This window comes from Musa acuminata, chromosome BXJ1-4 (assembly GCF_036884655.1).
Source record: "Musa acuminata AAA Group cultivar baxijiao chromosome BXJ1-4, Cavendish_Baxijiao_AAA, whole genome shotgun sequence".
Classification (NCBI taxonomy): Eukaryota; Viridiplantae; Streptophyta; class Magnoliopsida; order Zingiberales; family Musaceae; genus Musa; species Musa acuminata.
Window position 1 is genome coordinate 23787501 of NC_088330.1, and position 22150 is coordinate 23809650.

The 22150-nt window shown below is 37.0% G+C and overlaps 5 protein-coding genes across 16 annotated transcripts in view; 4 read left to right on the plus strand and 1 right to left on the minus strand.

The window, feature by feature from the left end:
* Window positions 1-716, plus strand: part of LOC135672108 (selenium-binding protein 1-like) — a 965-nt gene extending 249 nt beyond the window's left edge. Inside the window, exon 2 of the mRNA XM_065180560.1 lies at window positions 432-716. Coding sequence (XP_065036632.1) covers window positions 432-716 — 285 coding nt within the window. The remainder of the gene's footprint in view (window positions 1-431) is intronic.
* The window catches only part of LOC135650675 (selenium-binding protein 1-like), a 10985-nt gene extending 9974 nt beyond the window's left edge, over window positions 1-1011 (plus strand). For all 10 annotated transcript variants that reach the window (XM_065170197.1, XM_065170201.1, XM_065170241.1 and 7 more), the window contains one exon: window positions 432-1011. The gene's annotated coding sequence lies outside the window, so the exon portion shown is untranslated. The remainder of the gene's footprint in view (window positions 1-431) is intronic.
* Window positions 1012-1859: 848 nt separating this feature from the next.
* On the plus strand, window positions 1860-4266 carry LOC135650739 (glycine-rich RNA-binding protein 4, mitochondrial-like). Its single transcript, XM_065170306.1, has 5 exons — window positions 1860-2004; window positions 3185-3352; window positions 3470-3538; window positions 3741-3847; window positions 3919-4266. The coding sequence occupies exons 2-5, from the start codon at window positions 3217-3219 to the stop codon at window positions 4069-4071; spliced, it is 465 nt and encodes a 154-aa protein (XP_065026378.1). The 5' UTR covers window positions 1860-2004; window positions 3185-3216; the 3' UTR covers window positions 4072-4266.
* A 191-nt stretch (window positions 4267-4457) lies between these two features.
* Window positions 4458-12265, minus strand: SPS (sucrose-phosphate synthase). 3 transcript variants are annotated; one of them, XM_065170289.1, is made up of 13 exons: window positions 12000-12265; window positions 11573-11881; window positions 9946-10178; window positions 9129-9192; window positions 8308-9006; window positions 7462-7593; window positions 7243-7389; window positions 6657-6833; window positions 6515-6568; window positions 6381-6443; window positions 5216-6208; window positions 4995-5122; window positions 4458-4921 (listed from the first exon to the last, which is right to left on the minus strand). In XM_065170289.1, the coding sequence occupies exons 2-13, from the start codon at window positions 11855-11857 to the stop codon at window positions 4633-4635; spliced, it is 3264 nt and encodes a 1087-aa protein (XP_065026361.1). In that variant the 5' UTR covers window positions 11858-11881; window positions 12000-12265; the 3' UTR covers window positions 4458-4632. The 3 variants fall into 3 exon arrangements, with proteins under 3 accessions (XP_065026361.1, XP_065026355.1, XP_009396792.2); XM_065170283.1 differs by having other exon boundaries at window positions 11573-11904; XM_009398517.3 differs by having other exon boundaries at window positions 7243-7374; window positions 11573-11904; window positions 12000-12259.
* Window positions 12266-17569: 5304 nt separating this feature from the next.
* Window positions 17570-22090, plus strand: LOC103981779 (uncharacterized). The gene is made up of 5 exons (XM_009398516.3): window positions 17570-18050; window positions 19002-19052; window positions 20389-20522; window positions 21345-21445; window positions 21541-22090. The coding sequence occupies exons 1-5, from the start codon at window positions 17691-17693 to the stop codon at window positions 21714-21716; spliced, it is 822 nt and encodes a 273-aa protein (XP_009396791.2). The 5' UTR covers window positions 17570-17690; the 3' UTR covers window positions 21717-22090.
* The last annotated feature ends 60 nt before the right edge of the window (window positions 22091-22150 follow it).

Below are 22150 nucleotides of genomic sequence, written 5' to 3' on the forward strand. Positions count from 1 at the left end.
TACATTCTAGTTTCATATTTAACATTTCTACCATTATTCTGCAAGCAGCATGTGTTCATTTTGAATTACTAGTTTTGAGTCTTCTTTTCTTAGATTAGAAATAGGCATGAACTACATGCTTATAGAGGTTTTCGAGATTCCTTTGTTGCCTACGAGTGGGCATTTTAAAATGAACTGGTAACATGGGAAAATTGGAACCAATTCTTATCTTGGTAGATGCTTCTGTTAATTCAAAGACTAAAAGAAGCGTGACAAGGTGTTAAAAATAGAAGCGACAACTTTTTTGTGTTGTAAGTTTTCTTTGGTGGGAATTGCATCTAATGTACGATTTAATATGGAAGAAGTATAGTTTCACCTCGAGAACCATATTCTCGCCGAATAGGACTGTAAAGGTTAGAGCTTGTCACAATGACAACTACTCTTTTTATCAGGGAAATCGACTTAGAGGAGTACCGCAGATGATTCAACTGAGCTTGGATGGGAAGCGGCTGTACGTGACAAACTCACTCTTTAGTGTGTGGGATCAACAATTTTATGGCCCAGATTTCATGAAGAAGGGATCTCACATGCTGCAGATTGACGTGAACACCGAGCAAGGTGGATTGACCATGAATCCAAACTTCTTTGTTGACTTTGGGACAGAGCCTGAAGGACCTGCACTGGCACATGAGATGAGGTATCCTGGTGGAGACTGCACTTCCTATATTTGGATATAGATGAAGCAGCTTCGGAGTAGAACCCGGTTATTGCTGTAGCAATTTGCGAAATCTTTATGGAACGAGGTTAATGTACTATGTGATTTCTCTACTTGGTGTTCAGGTGATTACGAGAAAAGGATTCTCACTATTAGCTTCTTTTGTTGGTCGTTGATGATCTCTTGAATGAGTAGTTTGATGTGTGTACTGTCAATTTACTGGTTTATGTGCATTGCTGCATGCATGTTGGTATGCACACTCAGAAACTATTAGCCAAAAATATTTTACTGTCTCTATAAGTCTGGATCACTGGAAATGTGAGATGTATATGGGAGTGCAGTGACTGACTACATATTTGGATGTTGATATGCACACTCAGAAACTATTAGCCAAAAAATATTTTACTGTCTCTAAAGTCTGGATCATGGAAATGTGAGATGTATGTGGGAGTCCGGTGACTGCATCCATATTTTAGTCTTTGTGATGTCTGCAGACTTAATATGTTACTATTGGGGAGAGATTTAGAGATAAATAAATATATAATATACTAAAAAGAGAGGAGAAATTAAAATTAAAAGAGAAATTTACAAATAAAAAAATAAATAATATGCCAGAGATAAAATAAATAAATAAACAATATATCAAAAATAGAGAAGAGAAATTCAAAGATAAACAAATAAATAACATATCAAAAAGTTGACGTATTGATAAATTTTCATTATATGAGAAAAATAAATATATAGAATAATTAAGTTCAAACTCGAGTATTTATAGAAACAAATCTTAATTCAAAAAAATTTGGATCCAAAAGTTTTTTCGCATAAAAAAATAACAGAAATAAGTTTTTAGAGAATCTTCATAATGTCAAAAAAAAAAAAAATTCAGAGTAGTGCATTTCCAAAGCCAAATAAATATTCAGTAAAATTATATGACTGTGCTAATATTCAACTGTTGTTCTCAGTGAAATTTCAATCCTATTTTATGGAAATTAATATCCAATTGTATCACTTCCAATGGCAATTCGGCATACAAACTAAACATAACACCATTCATCATACAAAGGTGGTCAATTATGTCATGCTGCCGCATGTGCGCACGCACGTGAGAGGTTACCATGTATGGTGATCTTTGGCAGGGTTTCCGCATAGGAAAGGTATGGAGGCGGCTCTCAGATATTTCCGTGCCGACGTGGACACAGGGCTTAAACCCTAGCCGACGCCCACCCCCTTCTTCTACTTAAACCCCGCCCCAGCCCGCACACCTCCCCGCCTCCCGCAGCCGTCGTCCCGTCTCCCTGCGATTTCTCGAGGTATGGTTTCGTTTTGATCTATTTGCTACTTGTGGAGGCATTTACCTTCGCCTGATCTTGTCCGTCTGTTGGGATCGCCGTTGACGATGTGAGAGTGGAGCCCTTATGGCCTGATAGATTGTCTTGTTGTTTCATCGTTTTAGCCACGCCTCGGTGCTGAGCTCGTCGACTTCATAAGATGTTTATTCTCGCTGGTTCTTCTTGACATTTGTTATTTTTTCTTATGAGATTTTTTGGGTGTTGCCAAAGATGGTACCTTTTGCTTGATTCTATTTAGTATTGTTCTAGCTTCTTTGTTTTTACCCCCTTTTGGTATCGTCTCTGATGCGTAGCTCTTGGTAGAAAGACAGGATCTTGATGCGATCTCACTGTTCTTTTTAGATTGTGGAGAGCAGTTGCTGATGTTACTCATATTGGGGCTTGGCGTTGTGTTTTTGGAATAATAGATGAAGAATAAAAGAATATATAGCTATAACCTGAAGTACGTTTGTATAGTTTTGCTCCCGTGTAGTCGCATGGAGAACTTAAAGACTGAATGGAACATGTATGATGTGGTTGTCTGCAAATCCAGTCTCGAGAAGGCGATTCTATAGCTTGTTTTGTGCCATAACGACTTCAAATCACAGACATTTTACTCTGGATTTATTACTTGTATAGTTAGGTAGCCACCCATTTCTTTTGTGGTAAGAATTTTGAGTCTTGGACTTAAGGCAGGTCTAGGTGACTTAAAGTAATGATTTCCATGGTTTTGGTTTGAAAGCAGTAACTGCTTGACGACTAGTCAAGAAAGTCTACATGGAAGGGTAAGCAAAGTGAAGCAGCTAGTTGATTTGCTTGAGAAGGTACCAACAAAGAGAGCTGGTCAGGAGTAGAAGAGAAGCATGAGGTGAGTGGCGAGCCAAAGAAAGGTACTGAAACTAGGAATGGAGTTGACTAGTTGGAGCAAGTTAGACATTGATGAAATTACCTGTTTAGTTGATTGATGACATCAAATTTAGGAACTAGAAGAAGTCCATCCTGCGGCCCTCTGTAATCTTGATAACAATTTTCTGGTTTTTGGCATTGTCTTACACAATATTTGTTATTATTATATTTATGATACTGCCTGTGGCTGCGATGCTATGGATATTTATGGTGTCATCACCATTCTCGAGACTTGCTGATTCATCTGCTGCTGTAGATACAACATACAAGCCCACAAACAGGGAGAAGATGGCATTTTGCAGCAAACTTGGTGGCTTAATTAGGCAAGGACTTATGAGAAATGGAATAGCTGGTGGACCAAATGAGGCTATGCATCTTCTTAACTCTGCACGCTATATGTCATCAACAAAACTTTTTGTAGGAGGTAGGGTTTCTTCATGTTCTGTCATACAGGATTCGTACATGATGCATTTTGGTGCACGATTTTGATGTACATCCGATCCTTTTAATCTTTTCCTTGACATTTCTCTGTTGCTTACAGGTCTCTCCTTTGGTACTGATGACCAATCCCTTAAGGAGGCATTTAACAGCTTTGGGAATGTGGTTGAAGGTTAGTATAGAGCGGACTCGGTGAATGAGTATTTTGTGGTAAACTAATGTAATAATAGTCCTTATAAACTACAAAATGGTTCTCCATAGCAAAAGTATTTTTGATGTTATTGTTGGAACTATTTAATAATGCAACGATCTCGTGTAAAACATCATCATAAAATTTACTAACAGATGTGATAAGGAACTTATTATTGATGCAGCAAGAGTTATTACCGATAGAGACACTGGAAGATCGAGGGGATTTGGGTTTGTAAACTTTGATAGTGATGCATCAGCTAGCGAAGCTTTGTCTGGCATGGATGGTCAGGTATGTTAGCCATAAGAATTGACACTTTCAGACTGAATAACAATGTTTGAAATTTTGCTTTTAATCATCAGGAATTAAATGGGCGGAACATTCGGGTAAGCTATGCTAATGATCGACCTAGCGGTGGGCCTCGAGGTGGGTTTGGCGGTGGTTTTGGTGGCAGCGGCGGTTTTGGCGGCAGCGGTGGCTACGGTGGTGGATCTGCAGGACGGAATGACTATTGAGGAAACTTCCTCATATATTATCAAGAAATGATGCTTGGCAAACGACCTTTTATTTATAGCATGCAAACCGAGTAGTGTTAGTCTGCTAGTTACTCTTATTCCTCGATCAGTTATTTTATGCTTCTAGGTTGTGGAACATGTGAACTCTTTTGATCGTTTCGTTGCGGAAAACTTAGCTTCTGTTTTGCATTAGTACTTCCAAGTCTCAGATGATGATGCTCATGGTTTTGTTGTTCTTGTGGTTGTCGAAGCTTCTTCGATCACCTCAAGTTAGACCTGTCAATCGATGGGCTTTGCGCCAATTGGATCTAATATTAGCTAAGATCCAAGTTAGACCTGTCAATATCCAACAGTTGCAACATTCTAAGATCAATCCGACATCTAAGTTCAGCTATAAAGGAGTTGATCATATAACATCTCTCATCAGGAGTTGATGATGATCGTAGTCTGTAATGCCCCCAAAGCATCCGATTACGAGGCATTAAAAAAAAAAGGAAACAGAAAGCACGAAAGAAGATGATGATGATAAAAACCTCCGAGGAAATAATACTCGATCACTGATCACATTCCAGATGCAGCTTTTGATGCTTCTTTCAGTGCCCTCATGATCTCCTCCGCCACGATGCCTTTGTTGGCGAAGACCACAAGGGGGCTATGCCCTGGAACCGTGTCTTCCTTGTGGTAGCTCCCTGCGGTTCTCAGTAGCTCTTCCGAGCCTTTCTCCACCATCCCTTTCATGATCACCGTCTTGTGGTATCCCGATACGAGCTCCTCATAATCTGTATCACCTCTTTCTCCGACGATCACGTACATGTTCCCCACATTTAGACCCCAGCGGACAAATAAGTACCTTAAGGAATTTTTGTCAGAAGAATTACATTATCAACAGTCACCGGTTCGAGCTATAATGAGATCGATAATACCTCAGTGCTTGAGATCGGGATGCTAGCAGAGGGACAACCTGCAACCTTGTGGAGCTTCTGCAGTACATAAGATGGCATCGAAGTCCACGCATTCTAAGCTTCTGACGAAGATCATCGACCGGCCTTGCCTAGAGAAGTGAGAGACTCCGACGTCAGGCACCATCCACCAACACAATGCCATCGTTAGGTGTAAACTCTCTACAAATATGTTATGGTCATACCTCGGCCGAATCCTTGACCACGAAAGAGACACAATGAGGATTGCTGGATTGGACGTCTTCCTCTATGATGCTAGTGGACTTCTTGTTATCTTGAGCATTTTGAGAGGTCATTAACTTCACTAAAGTCCGCTTCACACCATCATATCCCCAGCGGTATTCGATGTGCGTGGCGTAATCAGGATCTGCACATAGCTTTCCTTCTGCATCCATGCACTGAGCTGTGCCGGGATAATACACTTCGCTGCCGCTGCTACAGATCAGAGCATCAAAATCTGTGGCTGGGATCTTCCCCGACTTTAATAGGCTTAGAACCTGCGAGATGGACATAGCAGTTGAGAGAGCAAAACCAGAAATCTTGGACATCTGAGAATCTGATCTGATAGCCTTGAAGACTTCCTGTATCAGCTGCAACATTTTCCTGTCAGGACCTCCGTTGCTATCGTAACAATCAGCAGCTATCACAAACAGTCGCCTACGCCTTCGGAGAAGAGGATACTTGTTAATGGTAGGTCCTGAGACCTCATTTTGGTTGTTGCTGTTACTGATACCACCCTGTGGTTTCGGTGCCTGTCGATTTATCTTGTTCAAAATTCTCTTCACTTGATCTTGCATCTCCGGGTCACCTTCTCCTGCAACTTTCCCAACCTCGGCCGGGTCATACTCGAGGGAACCACCGAGGGAGCTTCTCTCGCCATCCATGGAAAGCCTAAGAGATGACTCGTGTACATCCCATATGGAGTCTCCAAATGACTCCTCTTCCACGAGCGCCTCGTCTGTTGGAGTGTCGGTCTTCCATTGTGGATGTCTCATCCTGCATGCCGCTACTCTAGAAAGGTATGTCCTGCAGTGCTCGGGCCACGAAAAGAGATGAATGTTCCGCCACCCATTTTTCCTGCAGTCATGCCACAGGTTCTTCTCTGCAACTAGTTTTAGCAGCGCATCAGCAATGGCTTGCTGATCATGTGGATCCACAAGCAACCCATTATTCAATGCCTGATGCATCATAAATATTTTACGACGATTACTCAAAATATACTATGTTGCTTGTCAACAGCATCTACTGTCTCAAACTATACACTAAAAAATAAGAAATTGTGCCAATTATTTGAGATGCATTATGTTGCTTGTGAACATTAAGTAAAAGATTGGAAGGAGCTGTATTTACCCTATGAATATCGACAGGACCTCCATTTTTTGTGGCCACCATCGGCAGTCCATGAGCAGCTGCCTACAAGATTTTCATAAAAATAAATAAATCGAATGCACATCTAATGCTTTAAGCATATAAAACTCACACACCTCAATTAAGGTAAGACCGAATGGCTCGACAAGAGCTGGATTTATGAACACTCCCTGACGGCGAAAAAACAAATTTAAATTCTATAAGCAACGTCACCAAATCTAGTAACATATATTGAAATCCATATAATCCATAAACAACCTTTGTTTTCGCACCAAGCCTGTAGATATCTGGAACATCAGACTGCTTGTGATGCTTTGGGTAAGCCACAAGTCCATACAGATCATACTTGTCAATTAGTTTTAACACTGTTGTGAGCACACTAGCATTGCCGGTAGACATCTCGTCTATGTCGTCTCTGTTCCCCATGATTAATGTCTGTGTAGGCAAAAGCAAACTCAAATCATGTGCCTAATATTATTGGAACTCTTTCCAGCAAAATCATCTGCTACAGATATGGACTTTTGGTTGCATAGAAATTAAGGTTTGTTAGAGAAAGTTTTCTTTGGAAGAAACTAGCAATCGAGAAAATTGCTTTCTGGATGTGTCTGAAAGATATGTCAGTTAATGCATCCACATGAATAGAGATAAAGATTCAGCCATGGAGTTGAATAGCTATATAAAACCTCAATTTCTTTTGTCTTCCTCAAGAAAAAGCTTTCATTTTCTAATTCCTACAACATTCATGATATAAGATAAGCTGAAAACAATGATCTTTGAATTAAAACAGTCATGGCACCAAAAAAGAATAAGATTTCAGGAGTAATGGTTAAGAAATAGTCCTCACAAGATTTGCAAGCTCTCTCAACGGACGGCATTCTCCAAAGGCTTTCACAAGGGTAGTGATGTTCTTCTTAGGGTCAGGTCTTGATAGAGCCAAAATCATAGGTTTGTGAGGATTTGTGAAGAAACGCATAACCTGCAGGAATGGTCCCTTTATGCTATAAATGGATTACTCAGTGTCCTCCAAAAGTGACACAGATTTGTAGAGTGAAAGAGTGCTTGCCTCAGACCATATCGGTGGAACTGCCCTAGGTGAAGCCCCATCTGCACCAATAAGATCTTTTAAATCTCCATCAGCATCAGCTGTGTCTTCTTGAATTGATACACTACTGAAATCCATCCCAGGAGGGATGACCTGCATGGTTTTGAAATATATAAGCTATAACATAATTCATAAACTGTTCTTCAGCTGCTGTACTCCAACAGCATGTATAATTTTGTAATATTATGAGGTGTAACATAATTCACAACCTGTTATAGGATTGCTGCTCCAAAAGTGAGGAGAGGGAATATATAAATGCAAACCATATTATCAAATTAATGGATTTTATAAAGATACAGATACTGCTTAAATCATTTTGTGATGAGAGACTCTGTTTGATTCTTGGAAATATCAACTCTTGAAGAATGCAAATGATGATGATATAAGTTTATATGAGCAAATGAGTAACAACCATATTTAATCTAAGAAAGACCGCATCTCAGCCACAATGATATATAACATACATATATAAACCTGAAAAATGAGCTGTATAGTTTGTCCCGGTGGATGTTAAATAGTTTGGAATTGGATAACCCTCCTATCACCAAATAGAATACAGGTCATCAGAATGTAAATTCTCTTTTGTGCAGGCGCATTCCTTATTAATTGATATGGACATACAAAGAAGAGTAAATGACACTAAACTGAATCTTGATAACTTGGTAATGTAACAATACAATTTCAAGAACTTACAATTTGCACTAAATAAACTGGTTCGATATGCATTTACGATGTGAATATCACTTGTTAACTCATGTAAATAAATTGGAATTGAAACTTTTAGTTTACACCAGTGTGCATGCTTACCACCATCCTTGGCATGTAGCGGCCGTGGCAGTTGACCCCCCGTCGAGCGCGAGCTCTCAGCACTCTCTCGAGTTTGACATCAAAGCCATCATAGAGTCCCCACTGCTCATCAATCTCTTGCCTTGTGCTTGTTATAACAAGCTCAGCTGCATCCAAGGAGAGCTCCTCAGCTTCTATGCGCCTCATTATCTTGTATGTCGCATCGATATCCTGCTTAGATTGTCGACCTTGCTTAAGAAGTTGTTCTAGTTTGTTCCTCCCCAGTGAATGGCCCGTAAGAACCATGGGAACATTCAAGGCACCCGAAAGAAGAGCAGCGACATCTCCAGCATCAGCATAATGGCCATGAATCACATACGGCCAAACAGGATGTCCCCCACCAATCTGTTCCCCCAACACCTTAGACATATTGAGAATGTGAGCTAAAGCTCCATCTACAAACTCTTGTAGGTAGGGCCAAAGCAGTTCTTTGCGCAGATATGTATCCCTCGGACCACAAGGTACACGAATGACATAAGCTCCGGTACTCTCCCCAACATCATTCCCCTCTGCATCGTAGGAGCCTGAGGTTAGCATCTCTGTTGGCTCCCCATAGCTCCAGTCCACTTCAGGGGATGTTATCTGACGAGTGAAAAGGTCAACCCTATAGACCCCTGGCATCATAGAGAGTGCTCGAGCAAGCTCCACCACGTACTTCACCTGTAAGTTTTATGCAGACTGATAATTGTAGATTCCCAAATAGAACTATGTAATTGCCAAGCGAGATGACAGTCTTCCGTCAGAAAAAAAAGAGGAATAAAAGGAAATGGCATGCCTTCTACCTGACCACCTGTGTCTGAGTCCCTTCCTAGTTCCATGTTTTCTCCACGAACCAAGCCATGCAAACTGAAGAAGAAACAATGAAGATAACTAATTTATTATGTCACAAATAAAATTGTTAAGAATAGGACAGCATTTGTTTATCGAATAGAAGTTCATACCTAAGTATTGACATACAATTCTAGGAAAAGTGAGTCTACAATATACACGCCTCAATTTTCAACAGCCTTAAGCAGGCAGAAATAGCCTTTTAAAGAACTGACATTTAAAGATAATTTCAATTGAACCTACGGCTGAATTTTATAATATCAAATTTATTGCTGCTAAAAGGAATACCTGTTTCTGCAATTTGGAATTACTTATCCATATGAACATCCAAATATGGAATTTGTCTAACATTCTGAGATCTGAATTTGCTTCTGATACCTTATTGCAGTAACACTAACATTGTTATGAAATGGTTCATATAAGAAAACATTCACCAAGGCCTTCAAATCATTTTGCTTCAGATTTTGTTAGAAAAAACTACAGGAAATAGGATTGTAAAATATGTAAATTAGTACAAACAAATTAGATGGGCTTGAAAACCATTTATGCAGATAAACAATGTAAATTCCAGGTTTTTGAAAAAAATTTCGAGGCAGAATGACTCCATTAAATGTCCTTTGAGGGTGACCAAAGACTAATTTGCTGGAAACAATGGCTCAAGATACCAAACTAACATCAAACAATTTTCATTTGTTGGAATCCATCGTGAAACATTTTCAGGAACATTATCAAGAATATGCTAAACCAACACATCAACTGTGTTAAATGTACCTGATGAGCACAATATAGAGCTTTCTCTCTTTCTCATCATCAGACCAGGACTGGATATCAGAGAAGTTCCTCTGTAACTTTTTCCTAGGTGTTTCACCTTGCGTCAATTCACCCACTGTGTCACCCTTTTCGCCTTCTGATAGTTCTTCTGACATGTCCTCAGTGGCATCTCTTCGTCCTTGCTCCCGCTCCCATCGCCGGTTGGCTGTTCTTTGAACATTCTCCCACTCCAACTGCAGATCAATTCCCAAAATTTCAGGAAATGTTTACATGATATGAAAAACTGAAAGATTCTGCTTCTCTTGCTTGAGAAGGGAAAGAAAGACTAGTGCAACTTTGCAATTTTGATGCTTAAAAGTCTCTCTCTCTCTCTCTCTCTCTCTCTCTCTCATTAAATATGCTTAATATTTAACACATCAATTGGGACTGAACTACATACATTACCCAGTGAACACGTCATATTCCAACCAAACATTAGTTCTAACAAAGCAAAATCATTTTTTTCAAATGCTCGTTGTTGCTTAGCATCCTTCCAGATGCACTATTTCAATCAGGTTAGTGGCTAAAACGTAAGCATGCATAAGACATCACATGATAATGAGAATAACTATTGTTTAACATAAATATTTAAACCGAATCTTGCATAACGTCTAAGAATATCTACCATACAGAAGGAACAATGGAACAAGGTCCCCAATATGACATTTCAAAATCTTAGTTTGAGATAAATGAGCCATGATCAATTCAGAAGACACACATTTAAACATCCTACAACAAGTACATAGCTCATCTGAACTCAGGAGCCGTGGCTCTGACTAGCAAAGCACAGGTCGGGTTTCAGACATGGCAATTGATATTTCTCAAGTTAAAAGCTTCTCAGAGAGGTAGTGAATGAGACATAGAGCTTCGTCAACAGATTAATCCGTAGTCCGTCATTAGATGCAATTTCTCCAAAAAGAAAGCTTCAGAAGAACAAAATTATCAAAAAAATGAAGAAATTCAGAATCATATAAGAATGGGTACATCAAGAAAATAAAGTCTACGAACAAATTATCAGCTCAAAAATTCACATGTCAACAAATCCTGTGACAGTTTATGCAGATAGAAAGATAGGTGACTGTTTAGCAAACAATACTTAGTGGACAGCGTTCTTTCTGCCTCTTATAACCGATTCGACACGATCATCTTGAACTTAGAGAGTAAATCATGGGACAAAAATTTTATAAAAAAAGTTCCGAAAATTTTATCCCTGAAGTTGCTCCAGAAAAAGGCTTCCCGTTGTTTGTGATTGCCAATTTGAAGAACAAGAAACAGTTGAGTGTGCCAACTTATCAAAGAAGCTGAAGACAATACTTAGACCTTTTTCCCAAAAACAATTCTTGTGTTATTTCCTACTTTCCTACTAACTATATATGTGTATATATAGCAATCGGTTCTTCGATTCAATCAAAACATATTTTTCGTTTTAGCATCAGCGAAAACCGAAGGCAGATATCCAGCAGAAAGAATAATCCGTTCCACGCAAAACCAATCATCAAAGGAAGAGAAGAAAAAGAAAAAGAAACACCAAAACAGAGCTGCCAAAACGGCGAAACACAGAGGAGCAAATAACGAAAAAGATGCCCACCTGCTTCTTCTTCCGAGTGAGGTGCCAGATGCGCCAGCACATGTTCTCGAGCCTGGTGCTCCTCTCCCGGGAGTTTCGCGTCGCCACCACCTTGATCCACGTCCGGTGGAGGTCGGTCTCGTCGACGCCGGTGACGACCTCCTCCACGAAGTATTTGGTCGGATTGAAATGGTCGCCGCCGTCCCTCACGCTCACCGGCGACGACACCTTCTGGTCATCCGCGACAGCCCCGCCGCTGTCCAGTATCGCCTCCAGGTACCCATTGATCCATTCGTTTCCTGCCATCGACGCTGCTGCCCCTCCAATCCGCTAACTCGAACACCCAACCGAACCTTTCCTCATCAAGCATCAAAGAAAAATCCAAAATCTCGAAAAGCAATTGCAGTTTAACTCATTCAAAACCTAAGCGAGGAGACCTCATCTTCACCTGAAGAATGAGAGATGCAGAAGCTGTTTCCCAATCAATCAAGTGTTCGAAGACAGTGAGCGAAGCTCTGATCTTTGACACGAGAAAGGGATTGGGATGCTTAAAAGGTCGAGATCTTCGATTACAAGGACAGCAAAAGTCGAAGAAGCCTCTCTACCTTCCCTTTTGGTTAGGCTGTTAGACTGGGAAGAGGGAAACGGAGAGAGAGAGAGAGAGAGAGGGCTATAAAGATGGGCAGAGCGGGGGAAAAGGAGAGATGGAGGTTAGAGGGAGGAGGGCACGTGGCGGAAGGTGGGGGGCCTTGGCGACGCCAACACAGATGTCTAAAACGGGGCCGCTCCCGCCCCTCGAGATTGCCCGATTCCCCGTGCGATCTGTTGCCATTAGTTTCTCCCCCCAACCATGTCTAAGCCTTCACGGCTGCTGTCACGTGGATGCCTAACTAACCGATCCCCTATAAATCGTTTCCCCCAATTTCCAATTTTTTTTGTTTTCCTGACTAATTGTAAATTCTTTTTTATTCTTTATTCTTTATTCTTTATTCTTTATTCTTTATTCTTCTTCTGAGATTATTTCAGAATTTTTATCACAAAAAAAAATCTTAGTTATCTTAATCAGACCGAACATCAAATTCGACTAAGCATATCAATAAGTTTAATTCTTTTTTAAAAAAAATTAAATATAATTTATTTATTTTTATATAAGGATAATCAGTGAAGATGAGATTCAAATAGTTTTTACGATCAAATATAATTTATTATATTATTATAATAATAATAATTTTATGATAGACGGACCTAAGCAAGCATATTTGAAGATATATCATAAGTTTTTTAGAAATCATTGTAATGGTTATATAACTTCATGTATTTGAGGGATGAAGATGAACATATATCATCATGAGATGAAGGTTGAAACATATAATGTTATGATCGTATTTTTTGTTTTGTTTTATTTCTTTAATTTTAAGAATATTTGAGAATCATGAACGGGCAATACCTGTTGACCGTATGTTGGATGATATCATGAACATGTGTGTGGAGAACATAAAAGTAAATTGATATGGCACATGAAAACTTGCTAAGTATCAGAATGTTGTATGCGATCGAACATAGGCGGCCACAAATGCTCCGAGTGCATCTGTGCCGAATCAAGATAAGCATCCATGCAATCATTCATGCAGTTGCCGTGTCCATTGCTTATTTCTTCCGATTCCTTTTGGTCCCACTGCTATCTATCATCGGCAATGGTTGATGGTAGGCAAGATAAGCTCTTCGCAGTGGGAAAGAAGGCACATGTCATGACTTGATACTTGCAAGGCAAACTTATCCCATTGATGTTGCAAGTGGCATATGAAAACACTAGCATTTGTAGCTATTGTAATGTGGTGTGAAGAGTATGTCAAGTTCCACTCAAAGTGCAGTCTCATGCATCCATGGTGGAGAATTCATCAGACACAATATATAAGACGACACTCTTCATTCGCATCTACGAAGACACAATATATAAGAGAATATTCCTTATTCTCTTAAGGATCTTATCTTATAATCCATGTATATAGATTCTCTAAGGATATCATCAGGAATTCACAGCAGTTTATACAGTATCCTAAAGAGTTTTGAGCTCATCCAACCAAATATGTTTGGCAGTGTATGCATGGAATCTCTTGCTGAATAATAAATACACCATGAATCAAAGTCAATATTCTCTTCTTCTTCTTCTTCTTTTTTATCTCTCTCTCTCTCTCTCTCTCTCTCTCTCTCTCTCTCTCTCTATGAATCATAAATATTTTTGGAGTTGGGAGTTTCAAGTTTCTTCTTATTTGCCTTTACTAACGGGAGTTCACAAGAAATGCCTTGAGCTCCGAAAGAGACACTTTATGTTTAGGGCTTTTCTCCAGCCCCCCAGCATTAATTTGCTGCATGCATGCAGCTACTTTTTCCTCCATTGTCCACTCCTGATGTGCTTAGGATGGCATCCAGAAATCTTCTGCTTGATCTTTTTGGATGTCGGCTGTGAATACATGATCATAGTCACAGCACTCAGATATGTCAAACCATTCTATGACATGGATAAGGAGGAGATAAAGAAGAGCGATGTCTTCTTCTCCTTCTTCTCCCCTACCCTAGCTAGTTTCTCTCACTTAGAGTTGATGCACATGTGTGTGGTAGCACAGCATCATCCGGATACCTGAAACAACCACCATCAACCAATCTATATCTTCTTACCATTCTGTGTCGATTTTGCCACCTTAGAAAAGAGACGAAGGGAGGACGACATGCTCTCTGTGCCACCTGATCACCTTAGCATCCTACTGTATATCGAGATGCTGACCACCACAATAATTATATATATATATATATATATATATATATATATATATATATATATATATATGTATGTATATATATATATATATATGTATGTATATATATATATATATGTATGTATATATATATATATATGTATGTATATATATATATATATATATATATATATATATATATATATAGATATATATGTATGTATATATATATATATATGTATATATATATATATGTATTTATATATGTATGTATATATATATATGTATGTATATATATATACATACATTTATATATACATATATATATATACATATATATATACATACATATATATATATATATATATATATATATATATATGTATATATATATATATACATACATATATACATATATATATATATATATACATACATATATATATATATATATATGTATGTATATATATATATATATATATATATATATATATATATGTATATATATATATATATATATATATATATATATATGTATATATATATATATATATATATATATATACATACATATATATATATACATACATATATATATATATATATATGTATATATATATATATGTATATATATATATATGTATATATATATATATGTATATATATATATATGTATATATACATACATATGTATATATACATACATATGTATATATACATACATATGTATATATATATATATATATATATATATATATATATATATATATATATATATATATATATATACATACATACATATATATATATATATATATATATATATATATATATATATATATATATATATATATATATATATATACATACATATATATATATATATATATATATATACATACATATATATATATATATATATATATACATATATATATATATATATATATATATATATACATACATATATATATATATATACATATATATATATATATATACATATATATATATATATACATATATATATATATATACATATGTATATATATATATATATATGTATATATATATATATATATGTGTGTGTGTGTGTGTGTGTGTGTGTGTGTGTGTGTATACTAAATATAATATCATCTTTGACCAATACAAAATTCATGTCGGTCTTTTGCTTGTCTTCTCTCTCGAAATAAATTACAAAATATATACTGATTATATTTTAACTATGTGTGTAATATATGTATAGATTTACTTTAATTAAAGTAGAATTAGTTAGATGATGATGTTAATTAAATGATAAAAAATCAAGCACAAAAAAAATCTTTTATATCTCAAGATTTTGATTCGAGCAACATGTACAAGCAAAACATCTTGAATGCTCCGAGAGTTCCTCTTTAAAAAAGATAAAAAAAAAATATCTAACTTCATATGAGATAGTACATAATAAAAAAATTATTGGGGAAGTAATTGTTGCTACCACGACAGTAGTTGTTGTAGGTAAAAGGAAAAAGATCACTATTGTTAGGTAGATAAATGAGCTTCGATGAAAAAGAGATATGAAGAAGGAGAAAAGAAAGCTTTTCTTGCTTGAAGTAAAAGGGCTTTGATACCATAAAAAAATTACTGTAAAGAATTGATTTCATTAATTGAGATAATATATCTTCATACATATTTGAGAGAGATATTTTCTTATGATAATTGATCTTTAAATCATAGATTGATTGGAGATTAGAACGAATATAGAATCATTATTCCCTATTTATCTTTACTATGATTTTCTATCATAAGGATTATCGCATGTGTGTGCCATCTCGAACTAAAATGTGGCAGCATGATCCTTATGGATACATTGGAAAAGTATAACCTCTAAATCTATTATAAGACATGTAATCCTTTTGTTCTTAGAGGAATAATCTCTTATCATATTACAATAGGGCATATTAGCCTATTTATTCCATCGTAAAATAGTATTTGCTAACCTCAATATGTTTAGAATTATCCTTTTTTTTTATTCTTTGCATCTTAATTATTCATAGTTTTTCTTCCGGTACCAAAACGGTGTCATTGCGTGACTCAGGCATTCGTCATCAGACTCATTATGGATGCCCTAATCAGACTCATTATGCTAAACTCCATCAATTCGAGTTCATGGTGGATCCAAGTTAAAATTATCATCCCTAGCTTAGCTTTTATATACTACCTAAATTCGAGACATACAACGAGGATCAAGCACGTAACTTGTCACGCCACACAAATCTTCTCCAACTTTCTAACGTGACATGCGATAATTTTCTATAAATACCACACACCACTAGACTCTCCATGGCAATGTCTTAATGGTTCTCCTACTTATAATCAATATGAACCACACAAAAACTTAAAATCATAATCATCACACACACACTATTGATGTGTGACTTCATGATAGAGAAGCAAATACTATATCTTGACTTTGACATGTAGCCCATTCTAAGTTAGATCATATTGGTTGGAATATAAAGAATCGACCCGCACTCACCATTCTAATGTAGATATTGGGTTAAACCTTAAGAGGTCTCCTTGCCTGATTTGATATCGACCCGATTTGATTATTGACTTCATCACCAATCTAAATCGAGGAATTAACATATGGTGCATTGTTTCCACATGATTTATGTCACCATTGTTATTAGTTTCGTTCCATTTGCCATTGTCAATATTGTTAACACAAGTTGTTGGTATGCTACAGTACTATCATCATTGTAATTGTTGATATCATCACATAAACTTCAATATAGTCATCATTGCTATAGGATGATGACTCTTCGTACATACTCATTTATTGTGATAATAATAATAATAATAATAATAATAATAATAATAATAATAATTATTATTATTATTATTATCATCAATATCGTTGTGATAATTGTTACGTACCATCCCTTTCATTATCATTATTAGCATTATTAGTATCCTTCTATCATCACACTCATATTATAACTAACATTATTAGTCCAAGTAAACAAAAAAAAAAACAACTTTAGTGGGTCGTTTAAAATATTTTTTTATTTTTGTCATAAAAATAAATTACAAACTAACATATAAAATAAAATAAAAAATAAAGTAAAATAATCTTATTTTGTTTTAAGAATCGAAATTTATTCTCTCTGATCTCTCCAAATAAAGTAAAAAAAAAATCAGTTCCAGAAACAAAATATAAATAGTTTTATTTTTTTTCTATTCCTAAAAAATATGGAAATAGCAAATGGCTACAGAGGAAGAGAAGACTTATACAAGTCCTCGTTGCTCTGTTAGTTTCCGTGGGTTCCTTCGCCCTCCGCCAACGCCGCCGCCGCCGCCGCCGAGTACATACACCTTCATAAGTCACACGGTACAAAGCCACCATGCTCCTCCGGCAATCTCCTCTCATTGCCTCCCCAAACCCCTGTCCAATCCCTCGAAACCCTAGATCTTACCCGATCTCCCGAATTCTCTTCTCCCGTTGCTGCTTCCGAACCCTACGCGATCGGAGCCTCCCCTCGCTGCAGTGCTGCGCGTCCAAGGGATCCGATGCAGCGGCGGTGGAGGCGGTGACCGAGGTCGAGGTGGCGGTCGGGGAAGCCGAGAGCCGCGAGGCAGGGGGAGCGGGATCGGCTGGGGTTAGCGTGGGGATCGGGAGCCCGGCTCTGACCGCTGGACTTGGGTTATACCGGATGAGCTTGGGGGATCAGGCGTTCTTCCTTTTGGCTTTCATCGCTTGCACGGTATGCGGTTTTTCTTCCTATTGTTGAATCTACAGGCACGACTTATTATTTGTTTCCAGTTGTTGTTGTTAGATGATGTCATGGTAGAATGATATGCTTTCTTATGGCTTCATTTCTTATTCTTTTACCTATTGTCGTTACAACATCTTGCCGTTTATTCAATGTAGAATCTCACTACGCATGGAGGTATTCAAAATATGCTATCTCAGTATTTGTCATGTTAGAAATTGATTTTGGCATTGTGTTTTCCCCCTTTTCTTTAATTAGTTGAACGTCACTATATGTGGAGGTATTCAAAATCTGTTGTCTTAGCATTTCTTATTTCAGAAATTTAGAGTTGTGAACCTAGCAATTAAAATAGTAGATGTTATTGTCACTAGCCACTCAAGATTTCTGGTTGATGGCTAAATGCGGTGTGCAACCACTGTTCCAATTGCTAGGCAAGCTGTACAGGCTGCTATACCTACAGGAATGAGAAGCAACATTCGTTATCGTTGTTGTCGGTCAGGCAAGGAGCATTGGTCACCAGCCAAAGCAAGCAATGACTGTTGTTATATTCCATTAATCCAAGAGTGCTACAATTAATCACTTCAAAACTGTCATTCATCCAGAATCACGCTTTGTATATTTTGCGCTGGAACATACATGTTTTGGTTATCTTCCGGTATATCAGTAATGTATGGGTGGCAATGGACGTTGCTTAAGCGATATTGATAGCATTATCTTAATATTTGCATACCTTCTACTTGTCTTTTGTGTTTATGTGTTCAAAGTTTAGAACTATTTGCTCTTGGATCTACTATAAAAATATTGAACTGCAAGTTTCATCATTAAGCTAGTGGATACAAAACTAGCGTTTGTCTATCGGATACTGTGCATGTTCTCTGATTCTTGCCTCATTGAGTTATACTGATGATACAATTATTATTTTTTGTTATTTTTCTGATTCAGACCTCGGTCGCATTTACCAGCTTGGTAGTTGCAGCTATTCCAACTCTTCTTGTAAGTCAATTTATCATGATCTCCTCGGTATGTGTTAAATGCTAGAGATACTAAAACAACTATGATAAGTTACATGAACTCTTCGATTAAGATGCTTGTGTCAGATCATCATCAATATTTTGTATGCTTTTTTTTTTAATTGCTAAGTTTGTTGGCATATTTTGGATATGGTGCTTCAAGTTTTTAGACATGAATCATCATTTCAAAATATTATGTAAATCTCGAACTCCAATTTCTAAATTGTTTTAAAGGATGAAAATGATACAAAAATTAATAAATATTTTTTTGGACTATTTATGTAGGTATAGGTTTGAATGGTTTACAACTGAAATTATCTGACACATACCAATCTATTCTTCCCTCATATCATGATGTAGAGTTTATTATTATCCCACTCAAATTCCTGTTCTCACAAGGGCATGATTAACAGAATTTAGTCTTACCCAATGATGTAGGACTATTGGATAAAAGTTGTTAAACACTCAAGTAAAGGGTCATTGGATCAGTTGATTCTTTGTCTGATTCAGACAACCTAGATCCAAATTGGTGAATGATAATTTCTCTTTTCTTTGTTTTGCTCTTAACATTTGGAAATGGTAAAAGCTTGGTGGAATCAAGCAGAACTAGGGAGAAAAAACTTTGAATCAACTGGAATTGATTAGAGTCAGTTGATCCATGCTGTCTGACCATAGAAAGAGGAAGTGGGAGTAATGGAAAAGAAACTCTCATCTGTAGTTTTTTGCTTCTGTTCTTTTCAATGGCGATGAGGGTGAGTGGCGTCATTGACCTGGTAGACTTATATAAGAGGAAGACGCACAAAGGTATCAGTTTGACGAAGTGGTGATTGCTGCTGTGCGGATACATGCTGCTATTGCTTTGCACAGCTCGAGCATAGATGATAGAAGAGGGTTAGGGAGGACAAAAGAAAATAGAATCAGAGAGAGTTGAAGGGGTCATAAGGTCCTTTTGACACATTACTGAAGTTGATCATGGATTCAAATACCTGCCCTATATTAGAACACAGTACATGACACGTTGAACGTTATTCATGTATTCTTTTGATAGGAACTAAATATACCAATTTGACACACTCTATAGACATGGACCAGTGTTTAAGTTCTTGCTCAAGAAAATACAAACAATTCGCATCCTTCAACCAAAAACTGAAAAAAATTGGTGCACAGATGCCACCAACAAACTGTCCCTCATGTGGACCCATGAAGTATTTATACAACTGTCATGTTAAAATTAGATAGCCAGGCTTATTCAAGAATTTGTCTAGATTTTCCGAAAGCATGTTGCATCTTGTGATGGGCCTTTATTTCTGGTTCTGTAGGCAATGCGGAGAACTGCAACATCTCTAGCAAGATTAGCAGATACTGCAACAGAGGAGCTCCCTAGTACCATGGCTGCAATAAGACTATCAGGCATGGAGATTAGTGATCTTACTCTGGAGTTGAGTGATTTAAGGTACGCAAGCATATAAATAGAAATAATGGGGAGATAGCAGGAACAAAGATATATGCATTAACATACAAGTTAGTTTAATTTGAGAAAGAAAGATAAGATAAGGTGATCTATCCTCTTTACAGATTGTCTTCACAGTTTGCAGAAGTATGGCCATCTGTGACATGCTCCTTTTTGTTATTCACTTCTGAAGGAACATGAAAACCCACATTTTTAGTATGGAGGCAATGATATTCTTGTTCTGTGCAATTGCATGAATTAACTAGTGATGAGTACAGCTTCAGCTTCAGCTCTTCAAAAGAGCTAGGCATTCTTTTCATCGAGCCATTGTAAGAATGTTATTTTGGTGGACAGATATATTTGTTTGTATTTGATTTCTGTTACTAAAAGGCAAGTTAAGTTGATACCAGAGTTTCAGACACAAGAATTGGAGTTCAGAGAAGTTTAACTTCTCAATTTGTTATAATTTAGAAAATTTATTTTATTTTATCATCCTTTTCATCTCAAAGAAATCATTGAGGATTTGTGCACTAAAATCCTCAGGTATAGATTAAATATAAGAAGTCTAATTTATAGGAACAGTAATTTATGGACAACAATTTGATATATCCATGGCCACTCCAGTGGTCCACAACTCCACATAAAAATTGTCTATTGACATATAGAGGTGGTAAAAGCCATGTCCGGTTTGGGTCTAGGTCGGTTATGTATATATATATATATGTGTGTGTGTGTGTGTATCAGTAATCCAATCTTAAGAAAAAGATAATGAAGTGTTTGCATCTAAGAATAAAGAAGTATCAGCTTATGTTTTTGGTGATCCAGCCAAGAAATATCTGATGGCATCAGCAAATCTGCACAAGCTGTGCAGGCCGCAGAAGCTGGAATCCGGCAGATTGGTGCTTTAGCTAGGTGCCAAACTGTTTGTAAGTTGATTTCATTAAAAGAAAATTCTGATGCAGATGTTCCTTTGAGCTTATTTGTTTCTAACTATAAATTTCTTGATTGTGTTTACATACAGCAATGATAGAAGAAAGAGCAAATTTGCCCAATATTTCTCTGAAACCCATGGTAGCCGGGGCTGCAAGGAAAACTTCTCATGTTGTTGGCAAGGCTAAGAAAACTTTTATGAATATTATTTCTGGGGGGGAGCATAGCCAAAAGAGTGAAGACATGTCTGACAAGGTGGAGATTTGAGCCCACATATTCTTGGAAATATTGCCAGATCTTTGAAGTATTCACGAGCCATTATCTTCAACTGTTACATGCGGCAGATTGCATCATTCACCAATTCTATATCCTCACTCCAAAAATCTCAACCTTAGTTAACAGGTTCACAATTAACACAAACATCATAGGGTGTCACCCAACATGTATGTAAAACATGAGTTTTCTACTATATTCTGTCGTGATCAGTCTCTAGGTGTACTCACTAGTACTTTTGTCCCAATTTTAAGATTTCCTATTTGAGCATTGCTAATATAAGTAGGGTTTGCAAGCCATTTGTGACTTGGTTTGTCAATTGTATTCACTACAACATTTGTGATGATCTAACCTTCCATTCTCCTTTATATCCCATAAATTGCTTTATGACAGAGTTAGGTCTATAAACCGTCAAGAGCAGCCCAAGG

Bases quoted from the DNA above. Each gene is read 5' to 3' on its own strand.
- LOC135650739 (XM_065170306.1), top strand. From the start codon at position 3,217: ATGGCATTTTGCAGCAAACTTGGTGGCTTAATTAGGCAAGGACTTATG. The intron at 3,539-3,740 runs GTTAGTATAGAG...TTATTGATGCAG, and splicing joins CTTTGGGAATGTGGTTGAAG to CAAGAGTTATTACCGATAGA. The intron at 3,848-3,918 runs GTATGTTAGCCA...TTTAATCATCAG, and splicing joins TGTCTGGCATGGATGGTCAG to GAATTAAATGGGCGGAACAT.
- SPS (XM_065170289.1), bottom strand. From the start codon at position 11,857: ATGGCAGGAAACGAATGGATCAATGGGTACCTGGAGGCGATACTGGAC. The intron at 7,594-8,307 runs GTAAGCATGCAC...AAAACCATGCAG, and splicing joins GCTACATGCCAAGGATGGTG to GTCATCCCTCCTGGGATGGA. The intron at 6,444-6,514 runs GTGTGTGAGTTT...AAAATCTTGTAG, and splicing joins TCGGTCTTACCTTAATTGAG to GCAGCTGCTCATGGACTGCC.
- LOC103981779 (XM_009398516.3), top strand. From the start codon at position 17,691: ATGCTCCTCCGGCAATCTCCTCTCATTGCCTCCCCAAACCCCTGTCCA. The intron at 18,051-19,001 runs GTATGCGGTTTT...TTTCTGATTCAG, and splicing joins TGGCTTTCATCGCTTGCACG to ACCTCGGTCGCATTTACCAG. The intron at 19,053-20,388 runs GTAAGTCAATTT...CTGGTTCTGTAG, and splicing joins CAGCTATTCCAACTCTTCTT to GCAATGCGGAGAACTGCAAC.